At 34.0% G+C, this 24,624-nt stretch overlaps 2 protein-coding genes across 7 annotated transcripts; one reads left to right on the forward strand and one right to left on the reverse strand.

The window, feature by feature from the left end:
* Positions 1-1,957: 1,957 nt before the first annotated feature.
* On the forward strand, positions 1,958-20,442 carry LOC107813008 (uncharacterized). 5 transcript variants are annotated; one of them, XM_075234661.1, is made up of 22 exons: positions 1,959-2,285; positions 4,398-4,628; positions 4,713-4,758; positions 4,842-5,047; positions 14,395-14,519; positions 14,646-14,690; positions 14,774-14,855; positions 14,956-15,024; positions 15,091-15,261; positions 15,366-15,431; positions 15,722-15,790; positions 15,899-16,021; positions 16,231-16,304; positions 17,109-17,375; positions 18,049-18,125; positions 18,264-18,340; positions 18,869-18,985; positions 19,055-19,097; positions 19,256-19,302; positions 19,681-19,739; positions 19,815-19,866; positions 20,051-20,442. In XM_075234661.1, the coding sequence occupies exons 4-22, from the start codon at positions 4,880-4,882 to the stop codon at positions 20,087-20,089; spliced, it is 1,770 nt and encodes a 589-aa protein (XP_075090762.1). In that variant the 5' UTR covers positions 1,959-2,285; positions 4,398-4,628; positions 4,713-4,758; positions 4,842-4,879; the 3' UTR covers positions 20,090-20,442. The 5 variants fall into 5 exon arrangements, 4 of the variants coding, with proteins under 4 accessions (XP_075090762.1, XP_075090760.1, XP_075090761.1 ...); XM_075234659.1 differs by having other exon boundaries at positions 4,713-5,047; XM_075234660.1 differs by having other exon boundaries at positions 1,960-2,115; positions 4,713-5,047.
* Positions 20,443-21,256: 814 nt separating this feature from the next.
* On the reverse strand, positions 21,257-24,173 carry LOC107813004 (uncharacterized). Of its 2 annotated transcripts, none has more exons than XM_075234663.1 (8): positions 24,037-24,173; positions 23,681-23,745; positions 22,575-22,622; positions 22,450-22,496; positions 22,046-22,112; positions 21,923-21,966; positions 21,760-21,817; positions 21,257-21,675 (listed from the first exon to the last, which is right to left on the reverse strand). In XM_075234663.1, the coding sequence occupies exons 2-8, from the start codon at positions 23,723-23,725 to the stop codon at positions 21,625-21,627; spliced, it is 360 nt and encodes a 119-aa protein (XP_075090764.1). In that variant the 5' UTR covers positions 23,726-23,745; positions 24,037-24,173; the 3' UTR covers positions 21,257-21,624. The 2 variants fall into 2 exon arrangements, with proteins under 2 accessions (XP_075090764.1, XP_016493689.2); XM_016638203.2 differs by having other exon boundaries at positions 23,823-24,040.
* Between the last annotated feature and the right edge of the window lie 451 nt (positions 24,174-24,624).

The following is a 24,624-nucleotide window of genomic DNA, read 5'->3' on the forward strand; positions in this document are numbered from 1 at the left end:
CTTCTTTCGGATATCTTCATTCCTAACTTTATCCATCTTAGTATGCCCGCACATCCACATCGACATCCTCATTTCAGCTACTTTAATCTTCTAGATATGTGAGTTCTTAACTGGCCAACACTCAGCCCCATACAGCATAGTTGGTCTGACTACCGCTCTATAAAATTTACCTTTGAGAATCGGTGGCACTTTCTTGTCACATAAGACTCCAGACGCTAACCTCCACTTCATCCACCCTACCCCTATACGGTGTGTGAAATCCTCGTTGATCTCCCCATCCCCTGAATAACCGACCCAAGGTACTTGAAACTATCCCTTTTGGGGATGACCTGTGATTCAAAGAAATACGTACATCGCATATACTTATTCTAATGTCTTATCATGATTTTTGTATACGAATTGTGCATTTACTTTAGTTGCTCGACGTGACAGAATAATATGCTAACTCGTACTCAAATATATCTTGTAACAATATTATATTCTTCATGACCTTAAAAAATAAATTCTGTTTTCTCAAATACATAATATAATTTTCATCTTATTCCTTATTGAAAATCAAAGTGAAAAATACAAAAAATAAAAGCCTCTATATTATTAGGTTTAACTATCATACGAATAATTCAATCAGATGGGTATTGTTTAAACCCAACTACATGTATTTCTGAAAAAAAATAAAATGATTATCATACAAACTAAGGTAAAAATTAATATTTATTATTATTATTATTATCTTAACCAACATGAAGGTATCATTATGTAATATAATTCTCAAAAGGTATAAAAATCTATTAACATTTCATGTATTGTGCATTCAGATAAATTATTATACTAGTATTTGCAATATCTATTTTTATCTGCATATAAATTTTTATTTTTTTGAATTATAAAAGCAAATTATAGTTAACTAATTAAAAGTTATTCATTGATAATATTAAGTGAGGGTACTTGAATTCAACTTTCTATAATATTTAGTGATGGTACTTGAATTCAACTGATTGAATATTATCTCTCTTAATTCACTAATAATTTTGCTGAAATATGATCTCTTTTATTATTTGGATGGCTTTATTATGAGAATCTTACTATTAACATTGATATTTGTCACGAGTTTCATAGTTATATTAATAATTAAAGATAATAATGAGTCAGAATACATACAAAGTATAAAAGACAACAAAAATTTAAAACCAAGGAATTTTTTTTTAAAAATTCGAAACTAATTCTTTCAAAAATAAATTCAAAATAAAATGCATTACTAATGGCTTTTGGATCTTTTGATTTAAAATTTTGAATAATAAACCTACTATTTGTCCCTCAAATGAGTCCCACGCCCATAAAAAAAATATACGTAATTCATATTATCTCAATATGAAAAGTATGTTATTCTTAATTTAAATAAGATAAATTTTTTATTATTTTTAAAATCCTAAATATTAAGAGTCTTATATATTTTAAATAAGGAAAGATTTTTAGTAAAATTAAATGACTATTCCTAAATATTAGGAAAATAATTAAATGATTATTCGTAAATATTAGGGAGTTAGTTAGAATGACTATTTTGGCAAGTATGAACTCTATTTTTAAATGGTAAAAAAAGCGAACGACATTTCGCTAAACACATTCGTGCTTTTAATATAGCACTAATCTCTATGTTCGTGCGTTGCACGAGAAATGCGTATTGAAAATAATAAACAATAATCTCAAATAATATTGTTCACCTTCTCAAGGCTAGTTACATGTTATCAATGTTTCGGTCACATAAATATATGTCTAATATTTTCTTAAATTGAATATTGTAAAAGGCCAGGTAGGCCTAAAACCTCCTTATAAGTTATGTTTAGGCAAAATTGAAAATAAAAACGGAATACAGAGAAGAAAAAAATAAAAAGAATTGAAAAACGGAATACCTTTTCAATGAGTCCCCTTTTCAATAGTGCTGTTATTATTTCCAAAATATCAGTCCCCTTTTTTTTTTCCGATTCTTTTCCCAAAAGACGTTCCTTTTTTCATCGAAGGTAAAACCGAAGTCCTTTTATGTACTGTCGCCGAAATTTTCTCCCTCTTCAATAAACGGCGAAGATTCGATCAGAAGAACAGGGGACGACTAACTGCAAGGTAAGAAAGAACTATATCTTCAGATTCTAATAGTAGCATCATCAAGGGCGGAGTAGTCGAACGGTTTCATCGCCAATTCACCTTACAAAAACGGCGGCGTTTTCACCGGATTTCATTCTCTATAGTTAGATTCAGCTCTCGAAATTTCCTCTATTGCATCGGAACCCTAGGTCTGTACTGATTTCAGATTGAAATTTGATGTTACACTTGTCCAGGTGTCAGATTTAAGATAGTTATAGTCGTTCAACTTCATAATTATCAGCGATGGTCCAATATCTGTCACTTTTACTTGTTTATTGGATTCATTTAGTGTTACTTATATGTTGAAATGTTACAAAATGTTAGATTTTGATGCGATTTATTTGATTCAGCTGCATTGGACTTGGAGTTATTGGGACTCTACTTTGTTTTTCAGATTGCTGATTTTAGATGTTGACTTGCTGTTCTGTTGTTGACTTAATTGCTTTATTAGCTGAATGTACTCTCGCAGGAGACATCGACAACTGAAGAAGCAAAGTTTTTCTAAAAGCTTAGTGACATTTTATGAACTTCTGATTTTGGAAAAAAAGCTTTATTGATTGAGTAGTATCATGATTCGTGGGAAGTTTTTAACTGCACTTATCTTTTTTCTGATGTAGGATGAGTGTTTGATTGCCATTTCTGATTAATTTAAAAACTTAGAAAGTTCAAGCTGATATTTTGATGAATAAATAATTGACATGGTAGTTAAACACACTGCTTGCCCTTGCGAGAAAAAGCCACATTTTTGCTTTGCCTCTTCACTATTTTTCACAAAGATGACATAAAGTGGGTGAAATAACACAAGAAAGTCGCCTAATCTCTGAAGGGACTTTTGCTCACGACTTTCTATGTTAAGGGGGCCTCAACTAAATTTTGCTGGCAATGTTAGTTGGTGAATTACAATGTATGAAACTTGGGTTGAGGGTCAAGTTGGTAGTTTTCTTGCATCCCCCGTTTGCAGTGCTCGGGTATCATATGTGGTCCCAAATTAAAGAGTCTTCAGTACTAGATAAAAAGCACCTAAATGGGAGTATTTGGGATAATGGGGGTAGAGTAGACCACAAATGCATTGATCTATTTACTATTTTAATTCGTTAGAAAAATTCAATATTTTCCTAAAACAACAATTCTTTTCATTTGCTAATGAATTTTATTATATGTATTACGTTATAAAAAACAATTTATTAAATTATTTATACTTTATGTTACTCTCGGTTTAATATGACATCTCTTTGACCAATTTCTCCATCTTTTTGCATTTCAAACTATTAGTTCAAATAACTCGTGTGCTTGCTTTCAAAAATTTGCTGAAGAGTCTTAACCAGAATCTTTCAACATTTTTTTTTGGTGCAAAAACTGTTCTTCAATAAACCACCAAGAATAAAAAGTTTTTAAATTTTGCAAAATTTTTGAATACTTTCAGTTATTGCAAAAATTAAATGCCGGAAGGCTATGGTCTAGTGATAAGAGCGCAACTTGTGATGTGTGGGTTAGGCGCGAAGTCATGGGTTCAACTTGTGATATGCGGGTTAGGCGCAAAGTCATGGGTTCAATCCCTGCCGCGCAATGGTATTATTATTTAAGTGGAGAATGGTAGAGGAATTGGCCCATTAATCATTGGGTTTGTGAGCGTGCGCCACTGGCTTAGGGGACTTCTAGGTTATAAAGAAAAATTGAAAAACTTCTCCTTGTTGCTCTTTGGTTGAAAAACAGTTTTTCCTTTTATTTGCAAAACATGCAATTTTTTTTTAATCCAAAACAAGTTTTTTCAATTTTTTTTGAAGCAAATGCCACCTAATATACTAGTCTATTTAAAGATAACTCCTAGTGGGTTTAATGAAAATGTGACGACAAAAATAAGTACGTTTCACATAGATGATCTTGTTTTCCTTTTTCAATAGGCTGCCCCAAATACCTTCTGTCCATTTTATCCTTTTCTGGTGGGAAGACTGGAGTACAAGTCATCCACGAGTCAACATGTATTCATCGGGAGTCAAAATTACTGTCAAGTCAGTAAAATGAATTCAAACTAGCCCTGCATATATGAGAACATGGAATGCAATTGAAATTTCCTACTATCCCAACTGAAGAAAAGGGCAATTGTTTTTCAAGAAGCTGAAAATTTTAGTTAACTTATTTGGCAACTTTTTGGGTGCTAGATTTCACTCTCTCTCTCTCTCTCTCTCTCTCTCTCTCTCTTGTGTGTGTCTTCTTATTTCAGTTTTTTTGTTTTTATTATCTTCTTTCATTTGTTATGGCAGATTGCTTTATCAGTTCTGGAGTTAACTCAGGCCTCAGCTTTTAGTGGCAGATTGCTTCTAGCATTCTACTATTTTGGTACTCCACTTCATCGTGTATCTGGATTGTACCCAGCCTGAATATTAGCTTATCTCTGTGAGCGGTCTCACGGAATATATTGGCTAGGTTCGTCTGGCTTAATGTTGAAGTGTTAATGAGTAGCACAGGCAGTATTGTGTTTGAAGGTGATCAAGGCAAGTCATTGCAATCGCTGTTGTTGGGTTATAAGACTTGTCAATCTGTATAAAAGTCGACTTATTGGATCTGGTGCATTTCAGGAATTTATTTCGTTGAAGTTATTCTCAGGGAAGTTCTTCCCATGAGGTAGCTGGAGCTATAAAATATCTTGTGGTTCACAAGCAAAATGCTATATAATTGGAAGAAGCCTCACATTATTTTCTCTGCAGTGCTTGAGGTTGTTTATGTTGCAATATAACTAGCAATTATGGAACAACTATCAGAGAAAAAGTTCCCTGTCAATGCGAAAGATTATAAGTTATATGAAGAAGTTGGAGACGGTGTTAGTGCAACTGTGTATCGGGCTCTGTGCATTCCTCTTAATGAGATTGTTGCAATCAAGGTTCTGGATTTGGAAAAGTGCAACAATGACCTGGTAAGTTTGCTGTTTTTGATTTTACACGTGATGCCATCTAAACATGTCTTTTAGATATATGTTAGATAGCAAACACCGTGGTATTGAATTTACTCAGAACAGTGCTGTCAAAGACCTGCTCTTTGATTTTAGATATTTTCTTGTTACCTGGTTACCTTTTGTGAAGTTACTTTTTCTTAAAAAAATTGGCAATATTGTAAGAATGTTGCATGACTATACGTATTTGATCCATCTACATAAGGAAGCAAGTCTCTTGGTCCGTCCTCTATAGGTACAGACATGTATTAGTCTGTACCAGTGTTGTCAAAGGCTCATTTGAGGCGCGCTTAAGCCCTGAAACTCAAGAAAGCTCAGGGTATGCGCTTCGCCTCACTTAGGCTGCGCTTCAGTGTAGGCAAGGCACCGAGGTGTGCGCCTCATTGCCTATAAGTTCTATTTTGAATAAAGCAGTACAAAACAATAACTATGATTGGCAAAAAGATATATAAATTGTTGAGGAAATCATTATGAATGAAATTGTCACTGCTTTCTTGCATGACATATATATTTTTATTTTTTTCTTCGTTGCGCCTTTTGTAACTAAAGCCCATACTTTAATTGCGCTTTGCGCTTAAAGCTCCGATAGACTTGACCCTTTTTAAACCTTTTGCCTTTGACAACACTGTCTGTACTATTAATGAAGCCCCTACTCCTTTGAGTAAATATCTTGGTCTCTCATCACTGCCTTGGTCATGCATAAAGTTTGTAACAAAATGTACCCAGGTTCTTATTACTAGCTTTAAGGAAGATGGGGCTCAATTGGTTCGTTTTCCTTTACTCTACTTTCTGCAATTCAGCCATCATCTCTTTTTTTCTTCTTTTTTTTTTTCATGAATCTTCCTTAGATTAGTCCATCTTTTAGTAAATAGATTTAATCCAAATTAGATCTGAAAAATCAAAAGTTCTTACTGGTTTGCCTTGTGTAGTATGTGACACATGGTTTCTATATTTAGGCAGAATTTACCACATTGTAATCGTGTATCGGCCTGTGAACATTTTATTCATACTAGTCTTAGAGTACGTGCATTGCACGTGTTTGTTGCGTCAATAATAAAAAATTGTTGATAAACTATATTCTTCATCATATAAATAATATTAATGTCGTGTTTTAATCGAATTTAAATAGTTTCGATTAAAAATTTGAACTAAATGTTAAATAATGTGTCAGCACAAGTTGCTTCGTATTTACAAAAAATTGTAAATTTTTGGCGAAAAAAAAAAGAAGAGTTAGAGCTTATACTATTTAAAGAATAATAATTTTATTTTCCAATTTTAATTTTTTATAAGTTATAGGTCTTCATTGTTTCCTCTTTTTTGGTCTACTTGATATGTTTTTTGCCTTCTATCTTTTCAACTTCAATTTTTATTGCACCAACTTTTACAATTTCGTGTAACTCCTATACAATTAAACGTCTTCCAACCCGATGCCCTCCATTTATTGTATTAAGTTTGAAAAGAAAGATAGAAATTTTATCCACACTCATGACTATTTATCATATAATTTATTATTGTTAAAGAAAAGCGGGTTAGGTAAAAGCAAGAATATATATATATATATATATATATATATATATATATATATATATATATAAAATATTAAAATTAGATGAAAAGATGATATAGCTTTTTGAGAGATTAATTCTATATAATTTGTATTATCGCAACTTGCAACCAACCAAATATCATGTAGCTTCAAAGAATGTAACATTATTATTCATGCTTGTTATCTTTGATATCAAACACCTCATGTATTGGAATATATCTAGAAAGTCATATGTAAATAAATTATTATCGCATTTATGGAAATATCATAATGTACTTTTTTAATCTTGAATAATTTTAAACTCCTAAATATTAGGCCTTAATATGTAGTTCAATTGAATTGAATTCTTTTGCTAATCAGTTAATTAAAAAAGTAACTATATTTGTTTTTAACAGTAAAGGAATAATTCTTTACCTTTTTCAGATTCTTATATTAGCTCATCCCAATTTTAAAATATTTAAGTGTAATTATGAAGGAAAATAATAATATTTTTCTTTATATATATTATTAAACTTTTAATTAATAAAAAAATAAATCAGTAAAGTAATAAGAATATGAGATGCATTGATCGAGAAAACAATAGTTGAACTCCACAAAAAATATGGCAAACAAGTTGCTACAAACAAAATATTTTTCTATTTTTATTTTTTATTTTTACTAAGATAATCAATTATATAGAATTAATTTATTTTAATTCTATGGTCGTCTGTAAATCCATAATTAAGAATAAGGAACATCAAAAGAGTGCCGACCGACATTATCGATTTTAGTTATAATTTTCAATTGGTCTTGCACTATATTTTTTGTTTTTATTAAGATAATAAAATTATATAAAATTAATTGGTTGTAATTCTATGAAAAAGAATATTCAAACATAGAAGAAGTAATATTTTCTATTAGGAAAAAAATTAAACTTAATATACATTCTTCTGAGAATATATGTCTGCTTGATGTATTTTGAGTATGTTAAGGTGTTTTTTTAATAAAATTAAATTATTTAGTAGCTCTTGCAATTTTAAGCGTAATGTTATTTTGCCACGTATAACGTGCAATGCCCTAAATATACACAAAACAAACTAAACGTCTAAACCTAAATAAATTACAAAGTAGCATGGAAGTAACAATTTATTAAACTTAAAAATACCAATTTTTAGTAAGTTCTTTGGCTGTCCTAGAAAGAATAAAATTATGGTACTGAAATTCTAGCAAAAAGTTTATATAAGATGAACTTTGATTGATTTTAAAATCATAAATATTAGGTCTTCTTACATATTAATGCAAATAAGGAACACTTGAATAAGCAAAATTTTAGTTAATTTTAAAGACCTAAATATTAAAAAAAACCTTAAATTATAATTCGGTGTATAATTTTTTTTTTGTAATATATAAAATTTATTTTTAAAGGATAAAAAAGGCACGTATCATCTCACGTATATCATTTTAAAAAAGTATATGCCAAGACAATGGATTTATAAGTGCATATTACATTATAAGTACAGAAAATATATGATATTGTTTTTGTAAAAGCTATACTAAAATTAAACTTATAACAGATCGACCGCAAGGGATTTTAAAAATAAAATAAAATATATATATATATACTTTTTTTAGCACCAATAGTTCTGAGAAACTTTTAATTGACTTCAATGTCCAACGTATGTTGTAGTCCATTGGAAATTTGAATTTCAATAACTTTAAAGAATGTAGGTCTTAAAGGAAATTTGTAATCGTTTCGTAAGAAAATATCAATTCTTCAGTGTCCAAGTACAAAAGAAAAATGCAGAAAATTATTTTTATAAGTTGGTTGCTGAAAGATCTAGATAGAAACATAGAAAAATATGATGAAATCAATATTGTTAGAAACAAAAAAAATTCTACCTATTTGTCTCCTAAAGTTCTAGTTTCACAGTTTTAAGGTTTCGAATTACATCTAAATATGGTCTATATTTTGTTTCATAAATCAATAGCATCCCCTTAAAATGTGATTCACATTCATGAAGGTAACGTCCAAATTTAGCTATTTGTTCAAATAGGAACAAAATTTATATAGGTAAATTTTTAATTAATTTAAACCTTAAATATTAGAATTTTCTCATATATAATAGTTCAAATAAGGAAAGATTTAATATGCATATTTAGTTAATTTCTAAGTACTAAATATTAGAGAAGCAATTAAATAACTATACCTATATATTAGGAAAATAACTTAAATTACTACTTTGTCCAAACTGGAATTAGTTTTTCAAGGGTAAAAAAGGCGAACGGCATTTCGCTAAGGGCCTTTGTGCTTTTAATATAATGTAGATTGATGGCATCTTCGAAAGAATTTCTTTTAAGGAGCATTCTTGGGCCTAAACATATGCTCATTTCAATTGCTGAGACTTCCGGAATGTTTTTGTGGTTATAGGATGGAATCCGGAGAGAGGTGCAGACCATGATCTTGATTGATCATGCAAATGTATTGCGTGCACACTGCTCCTTCACTTAGGGCTGTATTTTGTCCCGGGCCCGGGCCTTAGTGGGCCTAACGGGCCGGGCCTCGCGGTCCCGGGCTTCGTGGTCCCGGGCTCTGGCGGTCCCGGGCCTGGCGGTCCCGGTCTTCGTGGGCCTAATGGGTGGAACCGGCCCGTGACGGGCCTAAGCCCACATGGTCCTGTGCTTAACGGGCCGGGCTCGTGGGCTTCGCGGGCCTAGCGGGTTTTTTTTTTTTTTTTAAAGACAATTTCTTGTAGTATCATGGCTATATTAATATGTAGTATATATGTATATCTAATTATTAAAGTGCTTGACGAAAAAGAAAATAACAAAACAATAGTAAAACACTAAATTGTCATGCATAAATATCACTTCTTGATATTATATTGTATCTTATGTATATATATTCTCTTATATATTTTCTTTTAGTATATATATTGTATCTTATGTATATATTGTAGCTTATAAATATATTTTCTTGTAGTATATATATTGTATATTATGTATATATTGTAGCATAATATATTTTCTTGTAGTATATTATATTGTATCTTATGTATATATATTCTCTTATATATTTTCTTGTAGTATATATATTGTATATTATGTATATATTGTAGCATAATATATTTTCTTGTAGTATATATATTGTATCTTATGTATATATATTCTCTTATATATTTTCTTGTAGTATATATATTGTATATTATGTATATATTGTAGCTTATAAATATATTTTCTTGTAGTATATATATTGTATATTATGTATATATTGTAGCATAATATATTTGCTTGTAGTATATTATATTGTATCTTATGTATATATATTCTCTTATATATTTGCTTGTAGTATATTATATTGTATCTTATGTATATATATTCTCTTATATATTTTCTTGTAGTATATATATTGTATCTTATGTATATATTGTAGCTTATAAATATATTTTCTTGTAGTATATATATTGTATATTATGTATATATTGTAGCATAATATATTTTCTTGTAGTATATTATATTGTATCTTATGTATATATATTCTCTTATATATTTTCTTGTAGTATATATATTGTATATTATGTATATATTGTAGCATAATATATTTTCTTGTAGTATATTATATTGTATCTTATGTATATATATTCTCTTATATATTTTCTTGTAGTATATATATTGTATCTTATGTATATATTGTATCTTATAAATATATTTTCTTGTAGTATATATATTGTATATTATGTATATATTGTAGCATATAAATAATTCTAAGTATAGACAAAGAAATATTGCGAAAAGAAGCTCATGGGTAGAAGCAATAAATTTTATTACCAAAAAATGACATATCTTTCTTAGTCATCCTTCCCCCAATGGAATGAGCACAACAAGGTACTAATACCACCATTAGAAGGAAAAAACTAAGGAAGATGTGCCAAAATACAAGTTACATATTATTCTATGTATTATCTCTAACAAATCTCATAAATCCTTCAAGGTTCGGAGGAGGTTGCGTTGGTGGTGGTGGAAAAGAAGCTTGTTCATCACCACTTCCGGGCGAAGCCGAATCCTCCGTAAGTTCCGCTATCATTTCTTCATAAGCTTCATCTATCGCCGGTTGTGCTTCTGCAATTCCAAAGTTTCTTCTTTCCGAGCGGATCCAATCTCTAAACAATACTGATTTTTCCAAGCTATCCCTCATAGACGCTCTATGATCACCTATTTGCAGTCTTGCTTGACTGAAAGCGCTCTCTGATGCAACAGTTGAAGCTTGAATTGATAAAATATCCCGAGCCATCCTTGCAAGAACAGGAAAATGTTTTTCCCTTGCCTTCCACCATTCCAAAAGATCAAAAGAGCCGTCTGGATTCTCCTTTTCAAGTCCCTGAGACAAATAAACTTGAAGCTCATTTAGATGTGAAGTTTCATCATAATTTTCACCTTGAGACCCCCTGAACTCCGTCCAAGATTTAAGAGCTTTTAAGCCCGCAACTCTTTTAGAGGATTGTGAGCTAGACGAAGTAGGGGTTGGAATAGTTGGCCTAGCATGCTCTAAGGCAAGTTGATAAGCATTATAAACTGTTTGAGCGTTAATCTTAATTGAAGCTTTTGCATCTGCAAGTGTCGCAATTTCCTCATTTGAAAGATCTAAAGCCTTATAAATATTTGAATACCAAAAATGAGGACCTCCCAATTTCATTGTAGGATTTAGCATTGCAGCAAGACCATAAATAGGAGGGATAGGAAAAAAATATTTTTTAAACTTTTGTTTCATTTCATTTATAGCAAGTTCATAAATATCCCCACCCTCACTAAATTCAACAAACAAATCAGATAGTGCTGCAATATAAACTAAACAGTTTGAAATAGTAGGATAATATTGCCCAGAAAATGCATTTGTTGCAATTTGAAAATGTTCTAAAAAATCTAAAAGAATTTTAACATTAGTCCAATCTTGAGTGGTAAGCATTTCATCATCATCTTCACCACCTACCCGAGAATTAAACGTTGCATTAATTGGGTTTCTATATTCATATGCTACTACTAAACTTTCGTACATACAATTCCATCTAGTCGGGCAAGGTTTAGGAACCTTTCTTTCTCTAAGGCCATATTCATCACATTTTTTAAAATACTCTCTAAGTCTACTTCTACGGTTTGAATAAAAAAGCCAATTAAGAGCCATTCTAACCTTTTCAATTTCTATGTTTAATATTCGCATACCATCACCGACAATTAAATGATAAATATGACAAATACATCTAACATGGAAAATATTAGTAAATGCAGGATTTAGTGTTGTTGTAAGCATGCCTATAGCACTGGTGTTACTAGAAGCATTATCCATTGAAATTGCCATTATTTTATCGCTAAAGCAAAAATATCTACAAATATCTGCAACAGTGTTAGCTATAAATTTACCTGTGTGACGCGAATTAATTATTCTATATGCAATTATGCGTTTTTGCATTATCCATTCTTCATCTATCCAATGACTTGTAACAGTTAGGTAATCACAATCATTACCACTTCTACCAATATCAGTAGTAATAGAAATCCGATTAGGTATATGAGTAAATAAATAACGCAAATATTGTTCATATTCATGTTTGAATTTATAAATATCACTCTTAACTGTTGCGCGAGGCCAACCTTTATAAGTAGGATTAAACACTCTTCTAATATAATGAACCCAATTAGGATTAGAAGCAAAAGTATAAGGTAAGCACATAACAGTAATCATCTTTGCTAATTCTTCACGATCTCTATTTGGATCGTAATATAAAATACCTCCAGTGACAGTGTTAATTCCTGGTTGAACTAGATTTGAACCTGTACTAGGGTTAATCGCAGAATCTACACTTGTCCCCTCTAGATGCGCTTTCATTTGAAAAAATCTAGCCTTATCTCTAGGGTGTGTTTTTATGTGCCTAGTCAAACTACCTGTGCCGCTACGGTCTCCTACATATTTATGCGACATTAATTTCCCACAAGTTTTACACTTAGCCTTATTTTTTTCTCTTACTTGAGTAAAAAAATTCCAAACTAATGATGTTTCTAAGCGTTTAGCAGGTTCTCTATTAAAAGTAGGAGTTTCTACAGGTGGGTCGACCGGTGCATCACTTGGGTTATTAAGAGGACTAGTAGGTGTATCATCTAAATCCGGTGCTTGAGTTTCATCATCATCCTCATTTTCCTCATTATTTTCTAAGATGGTTTCATTAGGATAAAGAGCATTCATAATTTCATCATCTAATCTATCACCTGGTGCAACATTATGATAAAATTCACTATCGGTAAATTGAAAACAAGGGTGATCACTATCAAGAATTACGGAAGGAGGAGGACGTCTAGGTTGGCGACTACTTTCAACTTGCTTATCTTTTCTAGGTCGGGGAGCCGGGGGAAGGGTAGTTGGTTGGCCACTACTTTCACCGGTTTTATCTTTTCCTTTACCAAACATTTTTTTCAAAGTAAATGCCATATTAATTATAATTATGCAAACTAAACCACACAAAAATATATTATAAAAACGTAAGAGTTGAAACGAGTTTACCGGATTGCCGAACAACTTCTTGAAAATTGAAAATCGTTGAACACTTGAAAACTTCAATTCAACAACTTCACAATTTTTCACGAAATTTCAACAATAAATTAAGTAATTGTAGTAGAGAGATTGAGAGAGATTGAGAGATATTGAGAGATATTGATGAATTGGTGAATAAAAATGAAAGAATGAGGGGGTATTTATAGTTGAGAAATGGGGAAAAGTGTAATTATATAAAGTTTGGGGTTAAAATAAAGTTTGGGGGCCAAATGGCCATTTTTTTAACTTAAAAAACGGTCATATTTTCAGCCCAAACGGCTAGATTTTAAATATGGCCGTTTGATTTTTTTTTTTTTTTTTTTTTTTTTAAAATAGCCGTTGGGCCCGCCAGGCCCGCCAGGACCGGCCCAGGCCCGCCTGCCGGTCCCGGGCCAAACGGTCCCGGGCTCGTGGGCTCAACCATGGAGACCAGCCCGTGACGGGCTCAGAGGCCCACCAAGACCGGCCCACCCAGGACCGGCCCACCAGGCCCACCAGGCCCGTTAGGACCGCGGGCCCGGTCCGGTCCGGTTCAGGCCCGGCCCACCGAGCAGCATTACCTTCACTGCAGGTCACAGCCTTTGGGTTGTCATGCCATTCATGGCCGGAGGATCTTGCCTTCATATTATGAAATCTTCTTATCCTGATGGTTTTGAGGAGCCTGTAATTGCCACATTATTGCGTGAGGTCCTCAAAGCCCTTGTATATCTTCATTACCATGGACACATACATAGAGATGTAAAGGTATCACCGTGTTACCTGGTTCTGTGTAATAACAGTTGCATGGCATTCTTACTTCATCCAAAAAAAGAAAGAAAGAAAGAAGCAGTTGCATAGCATTCTTTACTAATTGTTTGCCATTTTTGAAGAAAAGGGGAGGTGATGCCTCCTTTTTGTACGTGTAGGATTTAGGATTTTCAGCCTCTTTAATATCAAAGTTCGGTATTTTGTCCTACAGCAAATGCAAAAACATGTGGTCTTGATCAAATTTCTTAAGTTTCTCTTCTCTTTGCTCTTCTTCCTCCATTATTTTTTCCCTGACAATGGCATTTTCTTCCTTCACTGTTAATCAAATTGGCGAAGTTAATTTCATGTGGGAATAGTTTTTAGCTAAAATCATCTGAGCTACTCTCGTTTTGCCGACTCCAGCATGCTTGCTTATGCCAATTTTCAGCTTTGACTCATTATTTTAGTATATGTTCTCTGCAGGCTGGGAATATTTTGATTGATTCCGATGGTGCTGTTAAATTGGCAGATTTTGGAGTTGCAGCTTGCATGTTTGATACTGGTGATAGGCAACGTTCAAGAAATACTTTTGTTGGAACTCCATGCTGGTAAGTTTCCCAGGGCTGTGGTGAGGTGTGGTTTTTATTTGGTAGTGTCATCAGGATAGGCACAGACTCTGTTACTTGTAACTGCAATTCCTTTTTTTTTTGTTTTGTTTTTGAAATCTTAATCAGGATGGCTCCCGAAGTGATGCAGCAACTGCATGGATATGATTTTAAGTAAGTATCTGATCTGCATCATGGTTCTATTGTTGGTTTTAGGTCACCTCCCGTACCTTCTAAAAGTTGTTTCAAATTAACAGAGCAGATATTTGGTCGTTTGGAATAACAGCCCTTGAACTTGCTCATGGTCATGCGCCATTCTCCAAGTACCCACCCATGAAGGTTGATGGATGTTCTTTGCTATACAAAATAGTCATGGAAGTGTTTCCATGTTTTCCTGGAAATTCGTTGTTTTGTGATCTTTTCTTCCTTCATAATTCAGGTTCTGCTGATGACCTTACAGAATGCACCCCCAGGCCTTGACTATGAACGGGACAAGAGATTCTCTAAGGTTTGTTTGTTTGACAAAACTTTTCACTCATATTAAGGTTGGGTCTGAATTTTGGTGCTTTTGCAGTCTTTTAAAGAAATGGTTGCTGCTTGCTTAGTGAAAGATCCAAAGAAGCGTCCATCTTCTGAGAAGCTTTTGAAGCACCCTTTCTTTAAACAAGCACGATCAAATGATTATTTGGCACGTTCAATCCTTGATGGCCTCCCACCTCTAGGTGATCGTTTTAGGATGCTTAAGGTCTTGTGCCCATCTTATACTTTGCTTTTCTAGCTGATGGCATTTCCCAATTCTGCGAAAGTAATTTATGATTCTGAATTTTTCAATTTCAACTGCTCTATCAGGCAAAAGAAGCAGATTATCTCTTACAGAACAAGGCAATGTATGAGGACAAGGATCATTTATCACAGGTGAAAAATGAATGGGCCTAAACTGCAGATCTGAGGGTGCTAGAGAAATCTCACGATTCACAAACATATCGCTGTAGCATCATTTTGTGTTGTAGTGCAGGAATTAAGGCATTTTGTCACTATGGTTTTTTAACCATTTGTTTCGAGTCTTTTTATTTATTTATACACGCTTCAATCTTTTAGAGTAGCTAACTTTGTATGTCAAATGAAAACGAAAAAATGATCCCCCCCCCCCCCCCCGCGAATAAAAATCATAATTTTAATGTAATTCTGAACTTTCACTGATGCAGCAAGAGTATATTCGTGGTATCAGTGCTTGGAATTTTAACCTGGAGGATCTGAAGAGCCAAGCTGCGCTGGTATGTACTTATTGTCCATTCAATAAAAACATTTATTTAGCTAACAACGTAACAATATCATATCAATGTCTGTTAAATTTGTTCATCCTTTTCTTTTGCTGTCCATAGCTTCCGGATTATGACGACATTCCAGATGCTGAAGATTCAAGTACTAGTGGGAAGCTGCGGGAGGGGAATGGTGATATTGGTTCTATAGCAGAAAGGCCTAATCAGCCAAGTGTTTCTCATGAGGTATTCATGTTAACCATGTTGAAGTACTAGTTGCTATCTGTGTGTACTATTCTTTTCGACGGATTTACAATTCTCTTTTTAAACTTTCTCAAACTCTTATCATACTCAAGTGCCTCCAGTCTGCTATCTCTTTTAGAGTGAATATTTTTATAAAATCTTCAAATGTGTCCTCCATTATCAGATTTATGATTGTAGATATCTCCATTCAGGATGAGCTGAATGATGATCATGATTTGGACAGTTCACTTGCTGCATTTCCTATGAAGCCTCTTCAAGCACTCAAGTAAGAATATTGTGTTTTTCCTTGTTCTGCTACTTCTGTTGGCACTCGACATTAAATCCGTCATACCAACCAAATTAGAGCTGGTTGGTTTCATCATTCAAATGTGTATGTGTGTGTATACAGATATGTATATATGCACACACATATACATACCTTATACACACACACAACACTTACCAAGACTCCATGAGCACATCACATTCCTGAATTCTTTGGAAGCACAACCCTGTTTATGCCTTGTATGTTTGTCTTGCTGAGACTGAATTATTCAGGAATGTGATGTGCTCGTGGAGTCTTGGTAAGTGCTGTGTGTATAATTATCTGAGGTATAGAATTAGCATAAAAGTCCTGCGAATTCTAATGCACATTCCAACTGCTTAAATGGAGCTCATGACAGCCATGCATGCCTCTACTGAATAACATACGTTCTATGACAGGTTTTCTTATCTCACAGAGTTAAAAGAATTGGTTCTAATTTTTTTTGTTCGATAAAGAAAGGTAATAAAACTTTTGGTTGTCATTGAGTTAAACCATGTTGTCCGACCTCTATTTTCTCTGGAATCTCTTCCGACAAGCTCTTGCTCCTGTGATAAGCATGCTTACATCAGATTGACAGATGAATGAAATTACCTGTTCACTGAGTAGAAAGTGAGCACAAGTTTTTTAAAGGACCGATTATCAAAGGAAAAAGGAAAGTCGGTTAAGCCTGAAATGGTCCAGCAAGAGTGTAATTATTACATTGCTGACTTGTTAGTTTTATGTTACTCTGTGAAAGTTAATGTGTACATCTTGTACTCGATGCAGGGGGTGTTTTGATGTGTGCGAAGATGACATAACTGGTAGTAGTCCAAGTTGGGAAGATGCTATGCAATCAGAGTCTAATCAGCAGAACCTTATGCTGTCACCGGCAAAAGTTGAGGACCAAGACAATGGAAAAGATGATGGTGAGAATCTGCGACAGAGTAGCTCCTTGCCACGTTCTGTTATTCCAGGGCATAAAAAGTTTTTTAGTGGTTCACTGCTACAGGATAATGCTCTTTCACCCAAAAAAGTTGTTACTGATGGCGAGAGGTATATATATGTATATTTATTTGTTTTCACCATTGAACTGCTAGACTTGGTCAATGTTTTCTGAAAGAAAAAGAAGTTGCAATATGTATGAAGGTAATTATAAACTTATAATAGGCTGGTAATACTACTTATATGCTGGTAGATCACGAAATTTTCTCAATTAAGAAGTAAGAGTAGTCAGTAGTCACAATGTGCGATCCCAAGATAAACGACTCTTGTTCTTGAAGTAAATGTAAGTTACTTGAAAATAAAATGATTACTGAATAATTGCAATCGAGGAAGTAGTGGGATTCTTGTGCTTTGACGGTTCTGAATATTTCGACTGTTCTAGTTCTGTGGTGTCAACTTAATTGCTTCTAAGAAGTGTGGTGCTTCATGTTCCAGCACATTTTTTAGTTACATTTTGATGTCAGAGATGATAGTTTCTCTAGACTGCAATTGTTCCACTTATGACCTACATGGTTTGAGTTTTGATGTTAGCGGCATGTATAAAGTATTAGTTGGATGCCGCATCATCTTCAGATTACGTGGAGACCCTTATCTAGGAAAATATGAGGCATAGGTGGCTACATAATGTCCAATTATTGGCGATGGTTTAGAGTCTATATTTTTCATATTTCAAGCAGTAAATTGTTGGTTCAAGCTGCGTTATGTTGTTTCATTCTATATGTAGGGAATATCAACATCCAAAGTACCAGGCCGAACGAAACTATAGCGGTCCATTGCAGTATCGACATAAGAAAGACTTAGGTAATCCAGTCTCCGACAATGTATTCAGACGGGGATGTTATAAAAACACAAGTTCCTGCAGATTATTATGAGTTCTTATTTTATAAAGGAATTTGGTCTGTCACCTTTCTTCTTCATCTCTGAATATGCTTTTCGCAGGAGAAGATGCATCAGAAGGAGCTGTCGTCCAACGCAAGGGACGTTTTCAAGTCACATCAGCAGATCTGAGTCCCAAGGTATACATCTAGTAGTATCTTGTATTGATTGTCCGATCAGCTATAATATTGCATTGTGGAAGGGGATTTTGCTTCAACAGCCAGATTCTGTCTCTAATACATGTGAATTAACACGAAATGGCTAATGCCAAATATACATACATTGCACCATGCTTTCTCTTGCTTATTTCAACAAAAAAAAGAAAAATCCTTCCAGGTTGGTGTGGGAGAAATCCGTTCTATGGTTTTGTCGGATTCTGAATTTTTCTATGAAATAACTCTTAATTGAGAGGAGTGAAGCATTTTTGTGTAAGGCCATAGTTCTTTGCTTCTTGTGACATATGGGCACAAAATAATTAATCATGTGATTCGTTTTTAGTGCTTTCAGCTGCTGTCTCCTTTCTATTTGTCAAATGAGTTGCATTGTGTATGGGTTTTCCTAGTTTCAGCATAAACCTCCCTATTTGGTGTTCTCGTGGTTAGTGTCAAAGGCAACAATCTCTCTTTGGGCGATGGCCTCGTAACCATTGCCTTCTTTCATTTGTTCAGGAACCTACAAGCTGTTTCTTTAACCCAGGTCATGGAGGTTCTACTAGTCCAAGCAATCTAGTTGCTTCACTACTTCCATCATTGCAATGCATTCTACAACAGAATACTTTGCAAAGGGTAATTTCTACTACATTAAATTGTGTGCATCTCTGTTATCTGTTGCTAATCCATTCTGCATCTTGTTAGGAGGAAATAGTGAAACTGATCAAGTTTGCGGAGCGAGCATCTGGTAAGTGTATTTACATTTAATCATCACATTTTGACCATCACTACTGGGTGTGCATAACTTTGTCGGATGTGGATTGTAGCTACTTCTCCTTTCGATGTTGGATTTTAGCTGTATTTATATGTTGCCCTTAACTAGCTTGTTATTTACATCTGGTGCAGTCAACCCTACAGACTTGGCTGAAGCTGGGACCAGTGATCTTCCGCAGGTAACTGGTTGTTCCTTATGTAGTAAGCTACTAGAAATGGTGGCACATCATTTTAGAAAACTACTCTTTTTAATTATTAATAAGAGATAAGAAGAATAGACTAGGGAAATGGAGTGTGGTGGAGATACTGAGCCCTAGGACTGTTAAAAAAGAAGACACGAATTATCCCTATGACCGTTGATATGATGTGTGGGGTTTATGTTGAGTTTTAACTTTTTTTGCCAACTGAAGGTTAAGGGGTTAGAACTTTATTACTAGGGTAGGTGGGGTAGGGGGGTTGATGTGCCCTATCCCATCCATGAGTGTGAGGTAAAACATGTGGTGTATTTTGATTTATGGCCTCCTGCATCCTCTAACATCAGCACTGCCACTCTGCAGATGTCTCCTTCTGTTAGGGAGAGAGAACTGCAATCTATGGTCATTCAAATGCAACAAAGGTATGATATAGAGTTAAGGTCTATGACGTATTTAAACTTGGTTGCTTTGTAATGTTCAACTGTATCAATTTTCAGCATTGGAAGTCTTGTGGAGGAGTTGCAGAGACAAAAGATGAAGAATATTCAGGTATGTAGCAGAATTGTTAGAAAATGCTTTCCTTTATTTTCTTTCAAAGATCTGAATATTTTTAGTTCGTAGTTGAAAAATTGAAATGAAAATGTGGTGCTTCTTTTTGCTTGCACGTTATATTAAAATTTCCATGTAACCGTTGACGACATGATTGTCTGAAGTTGTCATTTCTGTCTTGCAGTTGGAAAAGAAATTGAATACAGTGGTAAAGAAAGAATAGAGAAGGTAGCACCAAAATGGCTGGTGAAGTTTCTCTCATGCTCGTGCTAAGGCACATCGTTAAGTTACTTGGGCGAATGTGTCGTATGTTATTTTTGTGTACCATATGTGAATGTAAAGTAGGCACCCAAATTTTGAGATGCTATTCATTGTCAGAATATCTATGATCTATTGTAATATACCATTTTGGTATAGTATTTAAGTAGTTGTCTTTCAATATTAATTGAAAATCAGGGAGCAAAAGTAGCTACTTGTGTTGATCACCCCGCAAAACCTAGGTCCTCCTTTCAAAGTATGACCAATAAACCTGTATGGAAGAGTCTATTCTATTGCATTTGAGATTCTTTGCTTTGATGTTTTGGGTTGTTGGTTATGTCAGATCTATCCTCTTTTTTCTTAAACATAGCTGAATATTGGGGTACTCCCATGCAGAAAAGTAAAGGGCCCTGGTTTTCTAAAAAGCTACTGAAATACACGAAGATATATTTTTTAACTTAATTTAAAAAAGAAGAAGTTGCACTGTACTACAGAGGACTTATCTCCTACTACCTGATCCCATAATATTCCAGTTTTCACTTCTCGGGAGTTAAAATGAGGCAGGGGTTATTACGATTTTAAGCATATTAACTGATTTTTTTTTTATATCATACGTAATACGACAAAATTGAAGAATATAGTAATTTTTCTGAGCTTAAAATCTAGATTAATACACTAGTTTGCGCTCACGTGTTTGCCTGGTGGCAGTAGCAGAGAATGAAAAATGGATTTTCTTTTAAATTTTAACAAGAAAAAGACATTCTTTCCTACTTATCTATCGGAAGAAAATACAATAAAGATGTTTTTTCCTAAAAGAAACGCCGTTGCCGGGGATCGAACCCGGGTCACCCGGGTGACAGGCGGGAATACTTACCACTATACTACAACTTGTTATATACTTAAGCTTCAGCCTTTATTTGACTAACATCACAACTGGATATAATTCACCAAAAGCTACGGTGACGAATGGATTGAAAAGTTCCAACCTTTCTATGACATATATATAAATTTGTTACAGAGTTCAACAAGTTCCCAAAAGGACGAGGATTTTGCACCATAACAAGATAATAGTCATTAGAATTTTAGAAAAAAAGAGCAGATTCTTACATCGAAATGTAATGTAAACAATAGATTTCAATTTTTCAACGAAGTCCTTTCAGCAAAATCGAAGACACTAAGTGGACACAAGGGAAAGAGGGCAAGTTCCTTGGGTGCCAAAATATTACGATGATTACATAGGTTCTCAGGTGAACAAGAAATGAAAAGCTATTTCTCTTTCAATGAGGATGCCTATATAAACACACTTGTTACAAATTTTCTATCAACCAATGCAAGTCAATAATTTCTCTCAACTTTTAGAGTCTTGCTGTAGTAGAACAATAATACATCAATGATGAATAAGCATAAGCACTTCACAGCCTGAGATAATAATTAAGTTTCTCTCTTGTGGCTACAACAGGTCCGTAAAATATGAGGAATCCAAAATTGACAGAGTCAAGGTCACCAAAGGCAGTTCTCAGTCACAGCCGAAACAATGCCTTTCAATGTGGGCTGCATAGAAAAAGAGGACCATGAATCAAAGGGAAGAAACACTTTTATGTGCAAAAGAGAGTAATATATCTTCACGTTACCAACCAGAGAGTGGTCTCGTAGACCAAGAGACAAGACCAAAGACCTAGAAGAACCTGTGCTACTGCAAATTAAGCAAGGTTTAGAACAGTTAAGAGAAATCAATCTCTCATTCAGGCATCCTTCTTCACAAATAATGGAAATCATAAACTTTATTTTCCACACATACCTTATGTGTTCAATAATCTGCCGAGCGCATGCAACTAGCATGGGCTGCAATCAAAATGCAGTTTATAAAGTTGATAACCATACATGAGAGGACATGAAATTGTTGCAATATATTCTAAATTACCTCATCGCGTTTACCCAGTAATACAGAAACACTAAAGGTTGGATGGATCAACACCCCTTCCTCCTTCCTGCACAGCAAAACTACAAACCTTACATCTGTTGTATGGAAAAACTCTTTTCAACTGAGTGACGAGATCAATAATGAAAACAACTCAAATATGCAGCTACAAGATCTGAAGAGTCATTCTCATTACAGCAATAGGAAGAACAAGTGAAACTCCAAAGCAAATATGACTTAATAGGAACAAAAAGATACAATGATTTTAAATAGCACAGATCACAAAAAGAGTATCGACAGGCTTCAATTAAAAATTGATTTTCTGCCCAAACCAAATATGCGTTTATCAAAAGAAATCTGAAAAACGGCAATTTCTAAGCAAGAACAGTTCCGAAAAAGATGCAGACCTGGCATGCAGAATTGTACCCATACTTCCTATTTGAGTAGCTATAACCTGAAAACAACAATAAAGGTTCGGAAATGCTCTCACGTGACTACAACTTCAAAACTAAATCAGGTGTTCCCCACTCACCAGAAAATGGTCATCATAGGCACAGATGACTATATCTGTTTTATTTCCCTGCATACATGAGAGGTTTGTAAGATAATTTAGCTCAAGAGAATAGAAAAACTAGAAACATTTTTCCACTACAGCTGCATTTCAACTGAATTAATTTTTTTTTCTCCAGCAAAAGCAAACTTGAAGGATGTTTCTTCATCTCCCTAAACCTAATGTGTTTCTTATTTTGCCTCCAAGTATAGATTTCCAGATATATCTCCATACAATCCAACTATGGTCATTTTAGAACAAAAAACATTATGCTCAACTCATGAATACACAGAATATAATCCTCCTCAGCTCTTTCTGTGACAAATTTTGGAACCAGAAATAACAGAATCAATCAAAAGCAAGCTTCATACTATTTTTAGTAAAATAACACACACACACACAGAGATCCGCAGACACATCTTTGATACATACGAACAAAAGTAGAAAGGATTATAGTTTAAATGACAAGATTTTCCAAATTAGCAAACACATAAGCCGATAAAAATAGCTGAACCCAACTTGCTTGGCATAGAGGCACAATTACTGTTATCTTGTACACACCAATAAACAACAGTTAGGGCATTCTTCAGCTTCACATGTAACACATACTGTCAAGTATAGCGTATGTACATAAACCTCATACCACTGAAAATATTGTCCACCAAACTTTTTAGTTTTCCATTTCCAACATGACGAGCGGCAAACTGACAAAGTCACAAAATTTTCCTTTCTTCTTTCTCCTTTATGCCTTCCCTTACCTATATCTCATTCTCATGTTCAAAGGAAGGATTTCTATTTGTGCTTTTCTCTTTTCCTTTTTCCTCTGGTTGTATTTTACCATTTTTTTTCAAATGTGGAGGCATATATCAACCAATCAACTCAGTCATCATTCAGAACTAGTTGGTGTTGTCCATAATATGATCCTTTCTTCGAAGTTTTGACTTGACATTCATTTTGAATAGCTTAATCACACAGGAATTTTTTTTTAAAAAAAGTCCATTCTAAGAAAGGCATCATAGATAATTACAGAAATTGCAAGGGATAGTATAAATATTCCAATGTAAAAAGGGTAAAATGTCGAGACATGCCTTAATATCAAGTGCAAGCTTCTTGTGCTGGACCGGTATGTCCATAGCTTCCTCTACTATTCCACCTTACAAAAGAAAAGCAAATTACTTACAGTTTACAATAAGAAAATGAAACTAAAAGCACAAGAAAATCGCAACGAACTTCCAATTTCTATATGTCTTTGTTTCCTTTTTCTTAATTCTTTTTTATTTATTTGATGCTTGTTCAACAAAAAAAAAGAAGAGAAGCTTGTTAGTTGCAAGTAAGCACGATCACTGCTAACACAATTCTACTTGTCTACTGCATTTTTATTTTTCTAATTCAAAAACATTGCTTGGCCGTTGCAAGAAAAAAATTGAAGAAAGCACAAAAATACCTGGAAAAATTGAGCTTTAAGCAGAAACTGGAGTTAAAAAGAGAGCTTTGCCGTTGGCGTGTTCCCGAAGACGAGGGGTTCCGAGTCCCATTGCTGGGCCGGGAACAGAAGTAGTTGGGCCGCGTTCCCTTCCCCCCAAATCCTTTTTAACTTTTGTTTTTTCCTTCTCCTAATGCCCTATGACTTTGCTGATGGGTCAAGGCCCATTTACATACTCTTTTTTTTTTTTTTTGCAATTTACTTAACTACCCTTATTTTTAATGAGGTATTACAAAAGGTGGCAAATGATCGACAAAAAAGAAAATGGTTCTTCCCTCTGTTTTCTTTTCAAAAAAATTGATTCATAATCGTTGATAGATAATGAATAATTATTTTAAAAACAAAGAAATGGATATAGGAAAAACAAAAGATGCTCCTGATCAGCGGGCGTTGCCATTAACAGATAGTGGAAATGAAGACAACAAGAAAAACACACAAGTTACCTGCAAACCCGCAAATCATGTCAGTTAAAAAATTCACGTGGAGAAACAACAAGATGTGATCTACATTGAAATATCTTAGCTTTGAAATGAATTCAAGAGCTTCCTC

The sequence above is a fragment of the Nicotiana tabacum genome, chromosome 17 (assembly GCF_000715075.1).
Source record: "Nicotiana tabacum cultivar K326 chromosome 17, ASM71507v2, whole genome shotgun sequence".
NCBI lineage: Eukaryota > Viridiplantae > Streptophyta > Magnoliopsida > Solanales > Solanaceae > Nicotiana > Nicotiana tabacum.